This window comes from Camellia sinensis, chromosome 5 (assembly GCF_055761805.1).
Source record: "Camellia sinensis isolate YWXY chromosome 5, ASM5576180v1, whole genome shotgun sequence".
NCBI lineage: Eukaryota > Viridiplantae > Streptophyta > Magnoliopsida > Ericales > Theaceae > Camellia > Camellia sinensis.
In genome coordinates, this window is record NC_138965.1 from 44,239,467 (window position 1) to 44,259,833 (window position 20,367).

Below are 20,367 nucleotides of genomic sequence, written 5' to 3' on the forward strand. Positions count from 1 at the left end.
CATGACTTGTCTAAGAGAACCAATTTTCGCAATGAATTTTGTTCCTTTTCTCTACTTACTAGCTGTACATTCAAACAATCTGTGTCTAATACTTCTACATTACAAACATCTCTTTTGAAATTGTACACAAAATTAGTCTTCAACCTGACCTAACAGTAATCCAATTTCCCGACAACAAAAAGTCACTCTCCGGCTGATGCTTCCATGGCATTATACTCTTTCTTTCCTCACAACACCGTGATGAAAATGGAATTCTTTTTCTAAACTCTCCTCCAACCGATTCATCGGATTCATAACCTTCCTCACAAATTCCAACATCCAATATACTTGCTGGCGAGCAAGCCCATTCCTCCTTTTTGAAACTCCCTCTCTCCAATGTCCCCAAAATGAATGGATGGTTAAGTAGTTCTTCAGTTTTCCACCTCTTTTTGGGATTCCTCTCCAAGCATTTTGCCAAGAAATCGAGCCCTTCTTTTGAGAATTCATGTGGAAACTGTGGTATCTCATTGCTACGTGCAATCTTCATCATGAAAGCCATTGGATTCAAAGCCTCGTCGCCCCAAGGAGGCCTACTGGTAGCCATTTCAATAACCGTGCAGCCAAGAGACCAAATATCGGCTGCAAAATCAAACCCTTCATTCCTCAAAACTTCCGGAGCCATCCACAAGGGAGTCCCAGCAAAAGACTTAGACGATTGCATTGAACCCCCATTAGTTTTCGAGCAATTTAGCCTCTTCGCACATCCAAAATCTGCCAATTTGACATCTCCAGATGATCCCAAGAGCACATTCTTGCACTTGAGATCGCAATGCACGATTCCATTCTTGTGAAGATGCTTCAAACCCAAAAGAATCTCCCTCGTGTACAATCGAATCAATCTCTCATCCAACGCCCCTCCGAATTTCTCCGCCACATCGGATAAACTTCCTCCCGCCACGTACTCCAAGAAGAGATTGAATTCCTTCCCACCATTAGCCCCATTTGACTCCCTCCCTATGCAATGTACAATATGGGGAGAGTTCAAACTCTCAAGGATGTTAGCCTCATTCTCAAGGGACCGAAGTCCGGCCTCGGATTGTGCGGACTTCACCACAAAAAGCGCCCCAGTGGCCTTGTTCATTGCCAAGTGTACGACTCCAAATGATCCGGATCCAACAAGTTTTCCCTTCATCCATTCACCAGGTTGAGGCGACGCGCAACGCCAGTTTCGGGCCATATCTTTTGCTTCACTCTATTGTGGAAAAATTGGATTTGGAAAACCGTTTGGTCACTCTTAAATTGGGTACCAATTCAATGTCAATAATTTCCAGTCTTGGAAAATGCATTCATGTTTCTATTTTTTCGCAGAGTAGCTCTGTGGAAATCAAGAAAAAAAATGAAATATTTTAAAATCCAGAGAATGCAGAAATACCCAGAGGAAAAAATAAAATAAAATGAAAGTTTTGAATCAAACTAAACTAAATACCTAGAATGGGAAAACAGAAATTTTACAACCAATGCTAGAACAGATGTCTCACCGTAAAAAAACAAAAGCAGGGGATATGAACTTGAGACCTAACCATCCAAATCAGTAACTAAGATAGCCAAAAAATTCAAAGAAAAATATGTGAATTCCAGGGAGAAGAGCGGTTTCCCGACAACGGAAAACCGCTCTGACGATGAATTTCGGTTTCTCTTTCACCTGCAGTTGATGGTATTGCTTGGTTTCTTCCAAGTTGTGTTGGATATGAAAGCTAGGTTTTCAAATGGAGGATTAGAAGTATTTATATAGGGAGCGGTTGGTGACCCAAGCATTGTGGGAGTTTGATTGGAGGGGAGCCTATTGAAAAATGGGTAGTTGCCACGTGGCATTCACATTTTCAATTTGTGGTTCATTAGTTAGAGATTTGTTTGGGGTCATTCTGTAATTTCAGTTGCAGACAAGGGTGCTTTGGTCATTCAAAAGAAAAAGGCGGTTAATAGCAGTTTTCAGTTATTAACGATTACCACAGAAAAGATTTGACCCACTATTCAGATTTGTTTTCTTGATTTTCACTGCATGGATTTGACCCACAGTAGATCTCATCTATGAGTATTTTTTTTTTTTCTTTTTGCTTTTTTTTTGTTTGTTTGTTTTTCTTTTGTTGTTTTTTCTTTTTAATCAACATGGCAAAAAGCAAATCCTCACCCACTAACAAGGAGTTATTTACCAATCTCAAGTTTTTTTAAAATTTATTCAACAAATGCAGGTTTTTTGAACTTGATTTTCAGTTAATTCATGAAATTACTTACACTTCAAGTCCTGTTTTAACACAAGTTTCAGAATATATAAATTAAAATTAATATTATAATGTGTACTTAGCTTAAGTGGTATGAGTCCTCGTACTTAAACCCATGGTCATGGATTCAAGCCTTGCCCATCTCTTTGTTTAACTTTTTTTTAAAAAATAAAAAATACTGCCACATGACATGAGGAGAGTAAAGATTCAGGACACCATAAGAGGTGTTCACTTTATAATAGTATAATAGTATAAATAGATAGATTATGGGTTGAAAACATAACTTCGATAAAGTTGTGGTTTTTTGCCATAATAATAATAATAAACTCATGTTAAAAGCATAATTTCAAATTTAATATATTGTAATCAACAAAGGACTTCATAAAAGAATGTTGGTTTAGAAATCATTTTCAAAATCACACAGGTTGCTACTGTTGGGTATTTTTTTATTTTTTTTTAAATTTATTTTTCCCTAATCCAAAATGGCCATTTTCTCATTTTGTCTATAACAAGAATTAAAATTAAAAATTGAATTCAATCAGATGATAATAAAACTTCCTCAAATACAATCATTTAAGTTTTTTCTCTTGTTTTGAATGGACAACCGCTCTATACAACAATCAAACATGACCCATCTTCCTCTTATATTCAATGATAAAACCACCATTACCAATCTCAATATTTTTTATATTATTATAATAGGTAGAATAAGAATAGAAGCTGCACAGTGAAACTCGAGCCCAGATATCACATACTTCTGCAACCTCAGATTCTTACGGAAATTTCACAACCCAATCTTCTTGGTAGTGTAGTCATAGACCGCCTGAAAAAGACTTCTAGAACCTTCCTCTTTCGGCAGCTTAAGAAGGCGAGCAACTCTCTCAAATCCTGCTTGGTGCCTCCTCAACAAGGAATCATCTATTGCTTCCCGCTTTATCTCTTTGTGGGCATGTTTTGGATACGACAATGCCCACTGCATCGCCCATATGGCCAAAGGGCGCATGTAGGCGAGAGATCTATATTGGTCATCCGTGTTCCAAGCTTCTGGAGTTTGAAAAGCATAGCTGTCAAAAGGAACAAAAATGCGTCGACACAAATGAAAACCCATTCAGTGAAAATCAAGAAATGTGAAAGACGAATAATTTTAACTATAAAACATAAATGTGGAAATTTTGAACCCAGTGAGTAATTTGACCATCAAATATCAAGAAAAGGAAACTGCACGTTGAGTTAGCTTCCACCTAGGTGGGTTTTTTCTCCTTACAACAGAAATCTTAATCAGACCCTCATCACGATTGGGTCCAAGTTAAGGTACAAGTTCCAAAATTAGGAATATGATAGACAAACTATGTAACTGCGAAACACCATTTTGAAACTAAACCTTGTGCTAGATATTAAGAATCCTAGGAACCATCATGCTTTCATAAATTTAGGAAAATAAAGAATGTATGAATTGAGGTCATATAAATTTTTTAGATATGGTAAAATATAATCAGGATTTCAGATTGAATTGTTCAGAAAATGATTCTTCATAGTTGAAGTATTTGAAAATCAAGAGTAATATGTTGCAATCAACTGTCAATTATCCCTTCCTTTTCTTGTACTTGTTCTTTCTCATCTCACCAAAGGATAGGTTTCAGATGTGTAGAATTGAGTGGTGTGACTTCTATGAGGACTTGAGACCAAAGGCTTCACCCGGTGAGGTGCTCCCTTACTAGGCATGATGCCTGGGTTCTGAGTCTCACCATAGGGCGATTCACCCTTCCCCTTATTCCCCTTCTATGAATTGTTATAATAAAAATAATAATAAAGGCTTGTACGAGGACTTTGACCCAACTTTCTAATTTCATCATGTTTCCAAAAACCGGAGTTAAAAACTTGCAGCTTTCCATGGATATACCGTGAAAGGATGAAGGGTTGTCATGATGATCCCTAGAAGGGCATTGCATCAAGTAAAAATCAAAAAGCCAGAACAGTATGTGCGGAGAACTGAAGATCTATACCAGAATTGTTAAACAATGAAAATTCATTTTCAAATTTTCACACCATCAAACAGTCTCATTTGAAATTTTCTTTCAGAATGTTTCAAAGGCATTAGATCATTTCATTATTTCTATAATGGTCATTGTTGGAAAAAATGCTGAAATCTATTGATTGCCTTTGCCGTTGGATATAGACTATTGCTATCCTTTCCTTTGTATTGCATTTCGTAAGTTAATTTCTCTACTCGATAATATATTTTTTAAGTCAAGAAAATAAAGTACTCATTACGAAATGCAACAGAAAAAGGAGTTATCTCCTATTTGCTAAGTAAATTCACACCCAAGGGTTCTGGATTTCCTCCTAGTGATCGAAGTATTGGTTATCTTCGCCTGCAAAGTTGCCAAAATAAATCACTACCACGTAAATAAGGGAAAAGTAAGAAGGCTGAACTCACCCAAGTCCCTCTTCAGACCAAGCAGCCTCATGAACACCACCGGCAGTTCGAAATGCCATTTCAGCCATATCTTCGTGGATCATAGTTGCAGCGACAGCATATGTAACTCCAGACCATATTTCCCTTGACTGCATTGATGAAATGTCAACTTCTCCATTTGGTAGCATCCCATTCACAGCACCTCGCTTCCCATCCTTCACTTTTAACACATTGAAATTATAAACCTTCTTGAGGGCACTTTTTGCTTTGTCTTCGTCAACAATTGGTAAAAGACCACATGCTCGAGCATACCTACAAAGAAGAACTTGATATTTATAAACAATAATTTTCCCTTCAAATCTTGACTAAAAGTAAGAAACCTAAGAATCATTAGTTAGCATTTTGGATATTGCTTCCAAAAGAAAAACATACAAGCAAAATCCGCTTTTAGAATTAGGAAAAGTAATCCCAAATCCTACCCAATAGAACAGGTGTGTAAAAGAAAAACACATTTTTTGGTACATTAGAGGTCATAGTCTAAGGAGGGGCAGAATTGCCTGTGGCAAAACTTATACCCTTGATGTCCTAGTGAGGTGTAGGGGTTCTGGCCAACAGTGCTAGCCATAGTTGGTTAAATAAAGCACATTTAGTTTCATATCAAAGTTCAATTAAATAATTTTTAGATTATTTGTTATCAAGAAATATTAAAGTTATTTTCTATTGCAGCATACCATTGTCCAGCCAACTGATCAGCTTGAATAGATGAACTTGTACTTCCACCGCTATTATCGTAGTTGAAGTAAGAACCATTCCATAACTTCTCGTATACTTTTTTGGCCTTCTGAAACTTGAACCAAAAATAATCCTCGGCGCCCTTGTCACCAACTTCATGTGCCATAGCCGAGGCAGCCTGCAAGGCTGCTACCCACAGCCCACCACAATATGCACTCACTCCAGAGACAGACCACGTATCATATGTTTGGTCGGGGAAGCCATCGTTTTCTATCATCCCATCTCCGTCCTTATCGAACTGGTCCATAAAAGCCATTGCAACATAAACCGAGGGCCAAACAGCTCGTGCAAACTGCTTGTCCCCTGTGGCAACTACGTCCCTGTAAACTTGCAGTACAAATTTCGGATTCAAATCTTTCCACCTATCTGTGTTATGAAGGTTATATGCATTTACTTCAAACCATGGGTCGTTTATTCCAATATCATGAGGAACAGCACCAAGAACCTTTCTTGAGACCCATTTTCCGTCATGCAGAAGGCTCATCTTACTGGGATCGTGCATCATTACGGCTGCTGCAAAGTCTCTCTGGATGCTGAGTTCAATTTTCGGAAATAGCATGACTAATGCAAAAGAAGAGTAAAAATGAACATCGTACGTGTTCCACATGTGGTATTCAATCCCCTCATAATAGAGGAATTGGCCAATATTCTCCTCTCCTTTTTGAAGCAAATTTGTTCCAAAAGCAGAATTTAATGTTACTGGAGTGTGTATATCCTTGAGAATAGAAGTCATCCTCCCAAGAATGTCATCAGCAGTGTCGTTCTGATGGGACATGTGGTTAGTGTTATTAACATCTGAACTGGACATATCAAGGGAAAACTTTTTTTGTCCAACGCTTGCTAAACTATGGACCGGAGGAGATCCATCTGTAATAGGGCAAAAGAGCAGATTCAGATTCACTACTTCAGTCACATTGAGAACCATAGGCTTATGTTTAAGAAAATACCTGTCCAAACTGTTCCTCCTGAATTCAGATAGTAGAGCTCATTAAAAAGAGTGACTGCGTACCTGCAAAGAATCATAAAAAAATTTAAATTCTGATCATAAGCATGGTTGGCAAATGACACCTCGAAGCTCACCATTCAGGAAGTCTCTTGTCTTCAAGAATAGGTCTTTGCCATGCTTCTATCTGGGATTCCCAAACTTTATGCTCTATGTTTCAAAGAAAAGAAACAAATATAACGACTTCAAACATCATTGAAAAGGCAAATTCTGCTTTAGAGTAAAAAATCATAAATGTATCAATATGAAAACAAAGGAACCAAACATTTTGTATGATAAATAATCGACTACCGTATACAAGACCCAAAAGCTTAATCTAAATTTTCCAGTCCTAAATCAATCATCTACTGCAGAAAGGATACAAGGAAACTGTACCAAGAATAGCATCACGTGCAATATTTGAAGCAGCATCGCCACTACCATAAAATTTGCTGTAACGCCTGGTTACAAAATGTATTTTTAGCACAATGATGATCTTTTAATCTGTGAAGTTAGTCAGACAAGCGTTTAGCCACCCACCTGTAATAAGTTCTTCCATTCATGAAGTTTACCTCAGGGCAGTCCCATGCCAATGAAAATGTAACAGTACGTACTGCATCTGGTGGAATTGTCACAGAAGCAGCAATGGCTGCTCCAATTGACGATCCTGGTTCTGAAGGCGTCGATGTTTCAGTGGAATCAAGGCGATCAAAGGATCCATGCTAATAGAATAAAGCCAAATATCAGAGACTGTAAAAATCACAATAAAATAAACACCAGAGAAAAGTAACCCAAAAAAATAAAATAAAAAGTAGATTGTGCTTTTTCTTATTTTGCATTTGCATTAAGAAAAAATCTCAAGGATCACCATACATCAGAAGATAACTCTCAAATACATTAGACCAAAAATAAATAAAGAAAGAAAAAATAAAGAAAAAACTTTGACTGAGGTGAAACTAGACTGTAAAACATATTTCCAATATAAATGGAAAGGTATAACATGACTACAATCATGAAACTTCACGAGTGGCGTCTAATCCTTTAAATTTCTCAACATCCAGCCGGAATGTTCAATAGAACTTACCAAGCTACAAAAGAACACGGCTATGAAACCCTTGTGGTATCCATGCACAAGGAAAAGAAAAGAAAATGAAATCTAGGCTTATTTGATTCCTAGCTAGGAATGGAAAGGAATAACCCTATTCATGTGACACCCAAAAGCATATCACGTGTTATAACATATCAATATCTATATCTGAATACCAAAATAATTATTCTATGGACTACCTTATTCCACAAAATATCCGATTTAATTAGCTTACAACGTTCTGGATATCAAAAATACAAAGAAATGAGATGGAAGCCTTGAGAGATGGGCATCCTCGAGTTTAAATCAAGTTTTGATGCTTTTGACTTGGAAAACAATCTTTTACCCATGTTTATCATTGATTTTGCAAGGCTTATGATAAGTTTTCTTAGGCCCTAGCTCAAAGAAATAGAAAGAAAAAGCTGAAAAATGCAGGATTTTCGAACAGCACCTGTCCTCCTAGAACCGCACGTGCGATTTGGATTTCCGCACGTGCGGCCCGCACGTTCCCTGACCAAATGCGGATTTGGTCCCACACGTGCGGAATTCCCCTGTTTCAGCCCAACTTCAAATAGACATCTCTCTCTCATCTGGACTCGGTTTTAAGCGATTATTTAGTCTAAATTCAAACCCCAGAAGTCTAGTTTTCAATGGTAGTGGTCTCACTTCCAAATTCTAAACATACAAAGATATATGTCTAAATTAGTGAAGGTTGCTCACTTTCTTCTTAACCATTTCATGCTAATTCCTTTCCTAACTTAGTTTTCTTTCATTTCTTCCTATCTACTTAAACCCTATATATCTAAACATGATATTTTTCAATGCATAGCATATGAAATTGTTGTAGAATACTTAGGGCTTTCAATGTACGTTTTCTGCACACTTCATTCTTCAAGCCTTAATCACTTAGAATATTTCTAGGCATGCATTTGATACATGTTTGACATTTGATTTAGAGTCGAATTAGGCTTAGAAAGGTCTTAGATAATCTAAAGAAAGATTAAGAAACACTAAGCTAAGTTAGAACACTAGACATGAATTTATAAGCTTTCTAGTCTATGTTTCCAATGTATTGTTTATGCTTTGTGTAGGTTAAGCTTTAAAGAAGTTACACCCTCGTTCTCGGAGCCATTTGTGAGTGATAGTGTAATAAAGTTATGTTTCTTAAATTATGATTTGAAATGCAAACATATGGTATGTTTAAGGAAACTATATTATTGTTTTGCTTTGAATGAACATCATGTACTCTTGTATCATGTATTAAGATGACTTCTTGGAACACGTTTGTTCTTGGAAATCAAGCCAATGACCTCTAGCTAACTGAGCTCTTTGCCACCTATTGTGGACAAGTTATTCAAAAAGCCTTGGAATGTTCATCGCTATGTATATGCTTGCAAGTTAAGCTTTGTTTATCATGTACAAATTATATTATGTTTGATATGAGCTTGTGCTTGCTTTTAATAAAGTTTATCGGTGTTCATTCATTTACCACTTTATTGAATTACTATTCACTGGACAATGGCTCATCCCTCTCCCTTATATGTAGGTGACAAAGAGTTCAAGTATAAAGAGAAGTTCGCTAGAAACCGGTCTTGTGCGCTTGTGCTGAATTGTTTAAGTCGTGACTTGAGTGTTGTATTTTAATTTATTATTGATGTTTAGTGTTGTAAGATAATAATCCAAGAATGATGGATGCTTTCATTTCATATAGGTATACATTGATCTGAATGGATATTTTAAATGGACTCAATATAAGAAAATAATGACTTCCACACTTTATTAAAAGAACTTTTGCCCAAATTATATTAAGAGTCCGACTTGCTTTTGTTTAGTAGGCCTTTGGTAGTCAAGGACTACTGGCCAATCACTACACCATCCTGTTTGGGGCGGGTTGGGGTCGTGACAATCCATGCCCCACTCTACACAAGTAAAGAACTACATTCACAAGATGCTAAAAGCATTTAAGTCAGAACCTGATACAGATTATGGACTTTAGCATCTGTTAAATTTACACTCAAACCCACTTCCAACCTACATGAAATGGCAGAACCCAATCAGCTTGTAGCTGCATTGTCAAACGAAGCAAGACCATGTCGGATAAAACATGTGATGGATATCATCAGGTCCTATATGCCTCATTCTGTTTAAATCTACATTGATATCTACTCAATATTTCTTTTTCTGGTCACATTTTATAAGATTTTGGAAGCTTGATTAGAATTTCATGTCTTAATTTTGGCAAAAGAGATGGAAATCCCTAGCTAAAAATTCAAAACCTTCTGAGGCATGGGCTAAGCCTGAGATATTAGAAGCGTTTAAATCATAGAATAAGCTTGAAAGGAATCTTTTGACTCAAAATTCGTCATATCAAGTAATTAAGTAATAAAAAAGTAATATTAATGAAAATGATATGGGAGATAAATAGGTAGAATGAATGATCATCGACTTTTGTTGAGGGATGTTCTGTTTTCATATAAAATTACATTTTAAAAAACTACACGAGCACAAGTATAGAAAGTTCAAATATCAAAAGACGAGAACCCATATGTGGGGTAAATGTGAAGAACAGAGTTCATTATACTAGTTCCTTAAAAGTTATGTAGGCAGGGTAGCAGAGACCAAAATATAAAACCAGTATTCCTAAAACTGCACAGGCATAAGGAATGGGTCAGCCAACCTCTTTAATTTCCTGCCACATATGTTTTGCTGTTATACCCTCAGAGTTTCCAGCTATCACAAAGCAAGGACACTCCGAAACATGAACACCATTTGTCTCTTCTGCTGCAATTGCAAAAGTTATAGGGGATAGTCCATTTGCAGTCCTGTGTTGACATACGTGGGGTGTTATCAATAGAAAAATCATAATATATTTGATAAAACATTGAACAAGCCAACCCATGTCAAGAAGACTTAAAATTCATAGCAAGAATGGGAACTTGCATGTGATGCAGGAGGACACCATGAACATCATCCTTCGTCCTAGCAAGACAATTGACTTTGAAAGTTAGGATACAACAGAATTTAATAACATATGCAACATTCACTATAGCTCTAATAATGTTTCATAAATGAACTCAATTTAATGTCTGTTCTTACCTAAGCTTCGAATTGTAGTGATGACCAGAAAATTCAGAAACCCCACCAACAGAATTCTAAATGCACATAAACAAAACTTTTGTTAGTTTTCAGGCCTTATACAATATTTTTCGGAAGAATCAACGCAGGAAACAGATAGTGACTGGAGAGAAATTATCAACAAATGGATTGGATTTAGAACCAAAATTGATTATTATTTTTTTAATAAAAAGTTTGTGTGTTATTGGGGAAAAAGGAATAGAAAGGTTAACTTACTGCCCATGTGAAAAGCAAAGTGACATCTGCAGCAGTCTTTCCCGAATTAAACAGCTGAAGAAAATAATTTAAAAAAAAAAAAAAATCCTTTTTATATCAAGACTACCAATGGAAGATCAGCTGTTAAACAAACAATTTTCAGCAAAACCACTTTCCTACCGTGAAAGTAAAAACTGCTACGGGAAAACTGCTCTGCTTATAATTATGGGGGATAATTGGAGAAATCTGACGACAAACTATCCTAAGATATGGATCAGGTTCACCTGCAATTATAGAAAAGGGTGACCATGAGTCACATTATCCATATTGAAAGTGAATAAACTAATAAAAAAACCAGTTGATCATACAGATTACCTTCATATACCGTCCACGCCCTAGGATACAATGCATGATATGTAGAATTATGCCCCTTCAGGTTCCAGTCCCAAGATCCAATCCCAGATGCAGAACTTTCTCTGTTCATTTAAATGACCTTTGATGAGGTTTCCTTTGCTTTTATCACATACAAATTTTCATATCCAATAATCCAACTAAGATTAATGATTTTCAATAATCAATCAAAAAGCAAAATGATGTATTATGTATATACAACACATGCTAAAGAAGAAATAAAAATCAAGTTGATGTAATGGGGAGGCAAGATCATAGTTACTTTAACACTTCTGGGTTCCCTGGGCAGAGTACAGTGGAGTATTTTTCACCATTAGAGCGTGAAACAAAAGCCTGCATAACGAATCCACATACAGATTAAAAACCTCAAATCATATTTGGAGATGAATAACTAACTGGTAACAGTGATAAAATGCTTTTTAAAGTACATCAGCGCTAACAAATCTGGGAAGGAAAATGCTAATGACTGCCCAAAGGACTGTCACTAGACTTGGTAGGCACACAAAATGTGGATTGAAATGTGTGAAAAGTGTAATAGAAATATATGAAAGTGCTTTGGGATGTGTACAAAATACCTTGAGATTCTAACTTATTTTTTTCGCGTTTCCTCACCTTATTGACAGCATTAGCATCCGCCATCTTAGAAATAGTAGTGTCTAATCTTGAGATCACAAAAAATACAATGTTGTCAGCCTGATCAGCTTAAAAAAATGCTTGACAATGCTTCATCTCCAAGTACTTGAGGTTGGCTTCATGAATCCATTTCTGATCCTTATATCAATCTTCCTTTATCTAAGGATTCCAAGGCTAGACCATAGGTAAAAAAGTGGGCCCTGTTGCCTTTTCTGAGTCTTGAAATTTTTCTTTCTTATTGCCCTTGTAACCTTCAAACTAGAAGCAATCACTCCTTCAGACTGGCATGTCTATTTTTCTTTGTTGCAAATGACCAAACCATCTTTCTGTTTTTTTTTCCGGTGATGTGTTACCATGACCAGACCATCTTAACTAACTTCCTTTCATTTTGTCTTTAATCACTGCTACCTGAACATATTGATATGTTTATTCAATCCCCTTGTTATCTGCCACTAAAGCACATCAACATCCTTAATCTAGTTAAACTTGCATCCTACCAATAGAGAATCAAATCTGCCCTCCAAAAAATTATCTTTACAGAGGATAACATCTAAAAATCAGCCAGATGGATTTCAGTAACCTTTTCCACAGTGCCTAGCTCTGTGCATTCATTTAAACATCTCCATTGGGCTGAACTTCTTTTTTGAGAACATTTCTTGACATCCCAACACTGTGGTCAACAAAGCATACTTGCCCTTAGGCACTTCCATAAGTTAGTGTTACCTTGATATATCTATATTCACACATCTTAAAGCAATCCTCTATTTCACCTATTGCGTTCTAATTATATGGGCAACATTATGCCCAATATCAGCTTCTACATAGACAAGCAATGGAAAATAATGAAAATGGTCACTTTTGGCTATAGATGCCATCAACTTTCACTATTTTCCCATTTCAACCATAGTTTCACCGAAGCCCCTTTCCCTAAATTTATTATGTTTATTGCCTTCATGCTTGTCCAGAAATCCTTAAACCCCAGTAGAGAATTAACATTTGCTACGACTTTTCAACTAAAACTACATCATCAACAAACAACATACATCGTGCAAACCTTCCTAAATAGCCTTAGAAGTTTATGCATACAAAGGAAAGATTAGAACTTGAAACAGTAACATGCATTGCTTCATTGCAAGTTCAGTGACCTCTTCTGCATTTCTTCTTATGCTAACTTACTGCTCTATTGAGCATGTCCTCAATCACATGTGATTTAATTAATTTGCCTTTTTGTCCAAAACCACCGCATTACCTCTCTAAGGACCTTATGAGGATCCAATATACTGATGATCACACTGTCATCAAAAACTATCAAGAGCATTGTGTTTAAAAACAAACCCAAACCAAACCAAGCCTTAAGTCCCATCAAATGGGGTTGGTTACATGAATCCTTCTTCTCCACGCGGCTCTATCAAAGGCCATTTCGTCAGTTAAATTAGTCAAAAGAACAAAAAATAAAATAAAATAAAAAATAGAGTTAAGAAAATTCTAGATTGTTTAATCTCCTGTGCAATCTAATGTCATGCATCAGAAGACTTTACTTTTGTAATCATACCAACAGACATTATCCATTGTTTAAAATAAGAGACTTGGAAATCCTGAAGCAAAATTCTGAAAAGCAGGAATCACAGGATTTGCAAGAGAAATGTTGGGGACAATCTAAGTCCCAACAATTGATGAATTGATAAAAGGAAAACATGAAAATAGTGGAATGCCTGAATTACATGAGACATGTTGATCGCCTCACAAGAAATCCATCAAACTTACGGAAAATTGATTTGCTAAAACTGGTTTGTCTTCACACATTCTAGGGAATAGTTGCAAGCGCTGAAATTCTCCTTTGTAGTTTCTTTCAATGCTTCCTGCACTGAAAATCATTTTTTTTTCTCAACAATCAAGATGATTTTTTTCTTTTTCAGTTTTTCTTTTTTTATATGTGTGGTGTGTGTGTTAAGAAACAACCAAAAAGAACATTAAAATAGCTGCAAATTAGTATATATATGAATGATTTTTTGGCAATTTTTATTTTTTATAATTAAAAAAATAATAAAATAAAAAATAAAAAAAGTCCTTAGACACACATTTGGTGAACAGCCTGCTGTCACATAATGCCATGGACACAAAATGTTGCATCCCAAGTTGGTCAGAGTGCTAGGCACAATAGCTTTGAATATTTTGAAATGGGGAAAATTTTCATGTGAGTGCTTGTAAACTCGCTATATTAATCTCTCAACTAATATCTTCATTTTGGTATGTTGCAGTACCATGCAGAATATTATAACGACAAAAGCAGTACTTTGTAGTTTTAAAACACGTTTCCCACCTCACAAACACACGGTTAGATTGGTGAAATAAGAAGATTTAAGGTCTGTCCAATCTCCAATAGGGAGGAGTATCATACATATGATAAATCAGAGGAAGGTCTCTGAATAGATACATAATGGGTAATGACATATGTTCTTTTCTTTTTCTTTTGATAAAGAATGGACTGTGGTCATTGGTGAAGAAGATTGACTTACCCCATACCACCTAGTGGAACACCATGACATGGTGTGACTGAGCGTTTCATAAAAGGATTAATAAATGATCCCTGAAAAAATGAAAAGAGATGCAAAGACTAGTTATCTTACCATAATGAAACAACCATAAAAATAACTTGCAGATTTTAGTGAAAGAAAATTACCCTTCCTTTGGCGGCTTCTTCTCGGCAATGACGCCATAATCGATAACCTACTGGAGCCTGCAACAAGACAAAGAGAGATGCTATTGGTAACAAAAGCTCAAAGAACTACTGCCTGAGTCAACACTTACGTATCCGTCATGTACTTCGCTGCATCGCTAATGTTATGGCAGATTCAATTTCAAGTAAATATGCTAGTACGCATTTTTATGCATATTATATCGGTTATGTTGTTGAGATATGCCACTTTTGAGTTCACTTTAACTTGTAATTTTGTGTTCAATAATTCTCAGAAGCACCAGATCACTACCAACATAGAGTAAACATTTTTCTTTTTTAACAAATATCAGAATTCATTTTAAGTGACATAACTTCAGTTTTCTAAGTTATAAATCGAAATAGACCACCTCAAGTGGCAGGGATTAAGATTCAATTTCAATGCACCCCAAATTTAAAATAGAACCCAAGTCAACAGGTTGGTACATTTATGGTAAACAATACAGCAACATAAAGAGACTTTTGATCTTATACTAAAAAAGCAATCTCACATACTTATGGATGGAGAGTCATTGACCATAGAGGAGGTTCAATATATTTTTTGGCAACTTGAGCACAAATCACTTAAAATATCCTACAACTTCTTAATTTGCATTATTACATCCGCCAAAAAGCAGATTAAACTTCATTCTAAATAGTGTGAAAATTTAAACTGAATCACAGACTTGGTTTATCTAAAAGCTAATTTGCAGAGAACATGTGCTTGTGTGAGCAAGCCCAAGGTTTAATATAAAATTACATACCAAATGAACTATCTCTAGCATACTTAGAGAGAACTCTGAAAGGGGATTTCCCTCGCTATTTATTTTCCGCTGCCAAGTCAGAGATGCAGGTTTTGCAGGGTCAACCTTAATCTGGAAAACACAAAAGTATAGGAATAAGATGAGCACTAAATCAAAACACCAACTTCGAAACACGTTAAAAGTTCTCAACAGTACCTTGGAAATCTCAGAAGCGGCAAAGGGTCAGTATCAGCTGTATTTTAACTCATATAATAACTAGTTTATGATTAAGACTCTCCCATTTACATTGAAAACCCTCTATCTATGTTAAGCCTTTGTTTAGAATAAGGAAAATAAAGAAGTTTAATAAGGTCATGTACAGTAACCAATTTTGGAAAGAAAATGAAGCCAAACCAATATGCATATATCCAAACAAAATGCAAGTCTGTTTAATGATTTCACTAAATAAAATAGGAGAAAGTGTTCCCCACCACTGAGTTGCATGAAGCTTTGAGCATTTTCGAAAATCTAAAACTCCATTCCTAATTGAAAAATATATTTGGCTTTAGTACTCAATCGAACCAAGGTACACCTTTATCACTTCTTTCATGCCTAATTAAGAATTCAACTCCCACCCTTCAAATATCATCTACAACCACAAAAAAAGTGGAGCCTGAGTCGATATTATATTTTATCCAAACACTTGCCTACCCAAAGAAGAATTTGTAACATACTTCTATCATGAAATAGGAATTATAGTTGTACACTCGCTAAAACTCCTTCTCAAATGGATTTTTTAGGGTAATTATATTTGCACACTACACCACAAATATTCTCAGTTCACACCATTTTGTTGTTCGGATATCAACTCCCAAACAAAAATCAATTGTTCGAACAAAAACCGTGTTCAATAGTTGATATCCGAGCAACTGTTTTTATTCGGAAGTCGATATTTGAACAACTGATATTTGTTCAGAATTTGATATCGAACGGCAAAATGGTGTGAATTGAGAATACTTGTCGTCTGCAAACAGAAGTTCCTAGATTTTTAAGGCAGATTTATTCTTTTTGCAGCATTAGCCTTGAAGAAAACAAGCAAGTAGTGCTTCTCTGTGGAGGACAATCAGAATCCAGCATGCTATGGACCTGCTGCGTTTTGTTCAGAAATCAGGAATGCTAGGAGGAGTGCTGGCTATCTGAACTCGATAGTCAACTGTAAACAACTCTGATGCCAACAACCATTAACTCCCCATGACCTGTGTTAATATCATTTCTACTTGCAAAGTCTGCAAATGCTTTCATTACAATTTTTAAGCCATCGCAGAAGAATGCTAGTGAATGTATTGAGCATTTGTGGAGGGAAGGGAAAAGAGAAAGTAAAAGTGAAAAAAATTGCGTTTGGGTCTTGAATTTGTGTAGGAATTTCTGAAGGGAAAGACAAAAGAAAGGGAAAAGTAACAACAATTGTGTCCGTTTCTTTTCATGCAAAAAGATCCCACCCCAACAATGATAGAGTCAATAGAAAACATCCGAAGGACGAGTTGACCTCAGAAAAGCATCCAACACCAGAAAAAATTAGATACAAAGAAACTAACCCAATGTAGGACAAGTGCACGAAATAACTCTCCCACAAGCTCCAATACCAAACTAATGTGAGACCACCACTAAAACTCAATATATGGTCTTAAAAGGTAGAGAAAGGTTATAGTCTATGTCAACAAAAGATCCAATTTGCTAGGTTTTTAATGTGGAAGATTGCTGGATTTGTTGAGAATGAAATGCTGGAATATCTGGACAGCAACTAATATAGGGTTTCAATCTTTAAAAGCCAAAAGAAAAGAAAAGGGATAATGTTCGTTAAAACTTGGCAGGCAATTATCTTAGGACTGAAACATGGACATCTAAAAGGAAGTAAACAATTAATCCCAAACAATTATTATCTTTGTTTTCCAAGAATTACATAATCTTTAATTTCAAACACCAATCTTTGAAACCTGTAAAAGGGCTCTGCAATAAGGATGTGAATGAGCACAATTGAGCCAAATACTGTGCCGTTTCTTGTAGTTAAACTTTTAAAGAGCTTGACCCAAGCTTGAATTTTACTTAAGCTCGACGGGCCTGCTTCAAGCTTTCTTAATAGTTGTTTCAATGAGCTTGAGCTTGTACAAATGACCCCAACCAAGTTGTCTTCTTCTCTTTTCTTGTCTAGTTGAAAATTTTCATGGGGTGGCAAGCTTCTTCACTAAACTATCGTTTTTTTCTTTCTAAATCGAATATTCCAAACTAACGGTTGGCACACGCGATGCGTGTGCAATTCAAATAAGTAAAAACAAAATAAAAAAAATTACTATATGTTGTGTGCCACTCAAGTGGTAAGAGTATTCGTTCTTAAACCTAATGTCTTAGGTTCAAGTCTTTCCACCCTCGAATACAAAGTGAGGCATTTTTTATTTTTTGACTATTTTTTGTTTTTTGTAATAGAGAAATGTAACACTTGGCATATAGAGAGGCAAAGGCCTCTGGACACCAACTGAAGCCTTTGCTTTATCTAATAGTATAGATTTTATCAAGAAAAAATAACCAAGTACCATTTAAGCCAAAAGCTTGCTTGATTCTTGTCATACATTACTCCCTTTCATAAGTAGCCTTTTCTATGTAAATTGTATATTTGATTTAGTTTCCTACAGAGTAACATAAAAGTAACTGCATGATCTTAATTGAACCAAATCTAGTGTTGAGCAAGTTTGGGTTGTGAAGCAGTGCAAGCATAAACTTGACCTTGGCTCTTTCTGTGAATAAGAAGCTTGGTTGATTTAATACACATAAATTATGAGATTAAGTGGAAATTACAGCACACGTATACTTCTCTATTACACAAAATTGAGATTTACAGTTTAAATCATTAACAAAAATAAAATTTAAAAATTGATCTAGAGATGCAAGAAACTTTGTTTACACTTGTAACTAAGGTCATGCTCAGTGCACAAGGTTCTTGCTTGCAGAAGAGTTTGGGAGTGGGAGGGGTAGTAGATAGGCAACCTTCTCCCACTTTTCTTTTCTGTTTTTTTTTTTTTTGGCGGAGAGATTGGTTTTGTGACCTGAATTTGAGTCAAGAGGCTGGGGGAGGACATGATCCCTTGTCAACATGAGTTACAATAAACATAGTAAAAAAAGCCACGTTGATGGCCACAATGCAAAATTGCCAAAAAAAGAAAAAGAAAAAACACGTTGAACGTAAGGCCAAGAACTACTCAAATCAAATATGCAACTTAAAACTCTCATGTATATGAAGGGAGGCCTCATTGCGATTGCTCAATGCAAAAGGAACATGAAAAGGTTAAAAAAAAAATTAACAACTAAATCAAGTACATAACCAAACAGACAACCTACCTCATCAATACAAGAATTCCAAGATTCTCCTTCTCCATCTCCTTCATCAAAACCATTCACCAACATCTTGCCTAAAAAAGTAAATGAATAAATAAAGTAAGAAGATTAACCATAATATAATATATACAGACAAGGAAGTCATACTGATTGTATCCAAAACTTGGTTGCCAGAGATGTAATTTACTATAACAAGTACAACCCTCACTCTTTGCATGATTCAATTCTTTCCACCATCAACCAAACTAAACAATTAGGATTTCTCAACTAACATCAACAACCCAAAATCTAAATAAATAGCATGAGTTAGTGGTTAATAATTCTAACATAGTATCAGAACATGTAATGGATCTTGTGTTCGAACGATACCGACTACCCAAAATTAAAATAAATAAATAAAATAAAATACCCAAAACGGTTTCTCAAAATAATAGAGTTGGATTTGATCAGAATCAATTCAATCTACTAAATTTGGAATCAAAACAAACTTTTTAAAGCATGGAGGGTACGCATGCAACAGTAAAATTGCCAAGGAAACACAATGAATTAATCAACCAAGGCCACAGCTCACCTTTTCAACAAGACTGGTACATAAACTTATATATATATATATATATATATAAATCATTCAATATTTTCAAAAACCAAAAACAGTTATATTGTGAGTTGATCACTGACAATTATGCTCCAAAATTCATCAAATTATGTGCTAAACAAAAAATTACCCATTATAGGATTGGACATGCAGGGTAGATTATATCAATTGGGTTTAATTAAAACAAGAAAAATCAACAGTTGACATCATAAATTCCGATCATCCGACTCAGAACATTCAATCAAAAGTCTGAAATTGCAATGCATGACATACATGATGATAATGGAAGGATTGTAAGAACCCTAACCTGACAGGGGTGATCTTGCAGAGAAGAGAGAGAGAGAGAAGAGAGAGACGTTATGCGCTGAAGATTTTAATGTTAGATACCGTATAAATGCTTCTTTGTACTGTTATGGATCCGCCACAAGGAAGTTGAACTCCTGAACTTGGACATTTGTGTTGTATATTTTCACCGTTAGTCCCTAGAATTTAGTTTATTTATTGTATAACCATGATTTATTAGGTTCTTTGGTAATTTGCACTTGGTATTATTATTAGGTTCTTTAACGTTATCTTGCCACGTCAGCAATGAAGAAAATTTTATACCTCAGAAAAAGTTTAGATAATTATACGTATTGCCATTTTGTTAAAATAAAGTTATACGTATCATATATAATTAAGGGTACTCGTAAAGATATCAAATTTTTATTAAATAAATAATTAAATATTTTATATAGGTGAGGGTCCGTTATTTATTTGATAGAAAATTTAGAATTTATAATATTTTTCATTAATTAGTGTAGTAATAAATGATATGACATAATTTTAAAATTTTAAATTTATATAATTTTTATAATTGGTAGAGTCTATAATTTTAAAGTAACAATATCATAACATATATTGATATATTAATTAATATATCAATTGGTACGTATAATACTACTAATTTTGTTATAACATAGGTATGTTAGGAACTATAATTCGGGTGAATTCAGTTAAATTAAGAGTAGGGCGAATTAC

The 20,367-nt window shown here is 35.3% G+C and overlaps 2 protein-coding genes across 4 annotated transcripts; both read right to left on the bottom strand.

Moving 5' to 3' along the window:
* Positions 1–16: 16 nt before the first annotated feature.
* On the bottom strand, positions 17–1,347 carry LOC114287273 (mitogen-activated protein kinase kinase kinase 20). Its single transcript, XM_082868724.1, has one exon. The coding sequence runs from the start codon at positions 1,214–1,216 to the stop codon at positions 140–142; it is 1,077 nt and encodes a 358-aa protein (XP_082724850.1). The 5' UTR covers positions 1,217–1,347; the 3' UTR covers positions 17–139.
* A 1,426-nt stretch (positions 1,348–2,773) lies between these two features.
* On the bottom strand, positions 2,774–19,829 carry LOC114287272 (Beta-glucosidase, GBA2 type family protein). 3 transcript variants are annotated; one of them, XM_028230567.2, is made up of 20 exons: positions 19,655–19,829; positions 18,756–18,826; positions 15,387–15,497; positions 14,590–14,646; positions 14,426–14,496; positions 13,674–13,773; positions 11,539–11,609; positions 11,241–11,341; positions 11,046–11,149; positions 10,887–10,940; positions 10,632–10,687; positions 10,476–10,514; positions 10,213–10,357; positions 6,989–7,170; positions 6,845–6,909; positions 6,547–6,619; positions 6,414–6,475; positions 5,406–6,333; positions 4,696–4,986; positions 2,774–3,322 (listed from the first exon to the last, which is right to left on the bottom strand). In XM_028230567.2, the coding sequence occupies exons 2-20, from the start codon at positions 18,819–18,821 to the stop codon at positions 3,043–3,045; spliced, it is 2,856 nt and encodes a 951-aa protein (XP_028086368.2). In that variant the 5' UTR covers positions 18,822–18,826; positions 19,655–19,829; the 3' UTR covers positions 2,774–3,042. The 3 variants fall into 3 exon arrangements, with proteins under 3 accessions (XP_028086368.2, XP_082724848.1, XP_028086367.2); XM_082868722.1 differs by having other exon boundaries at positions 19,621–19,728; XM_028230566.2 differs by lacking the exon at positions 19,655–19,829 and adding an exon at positions 19,478–19,628.
* Between the last annotated feature and the right edge of the window lie 538 nt (positions 19,830–20,367).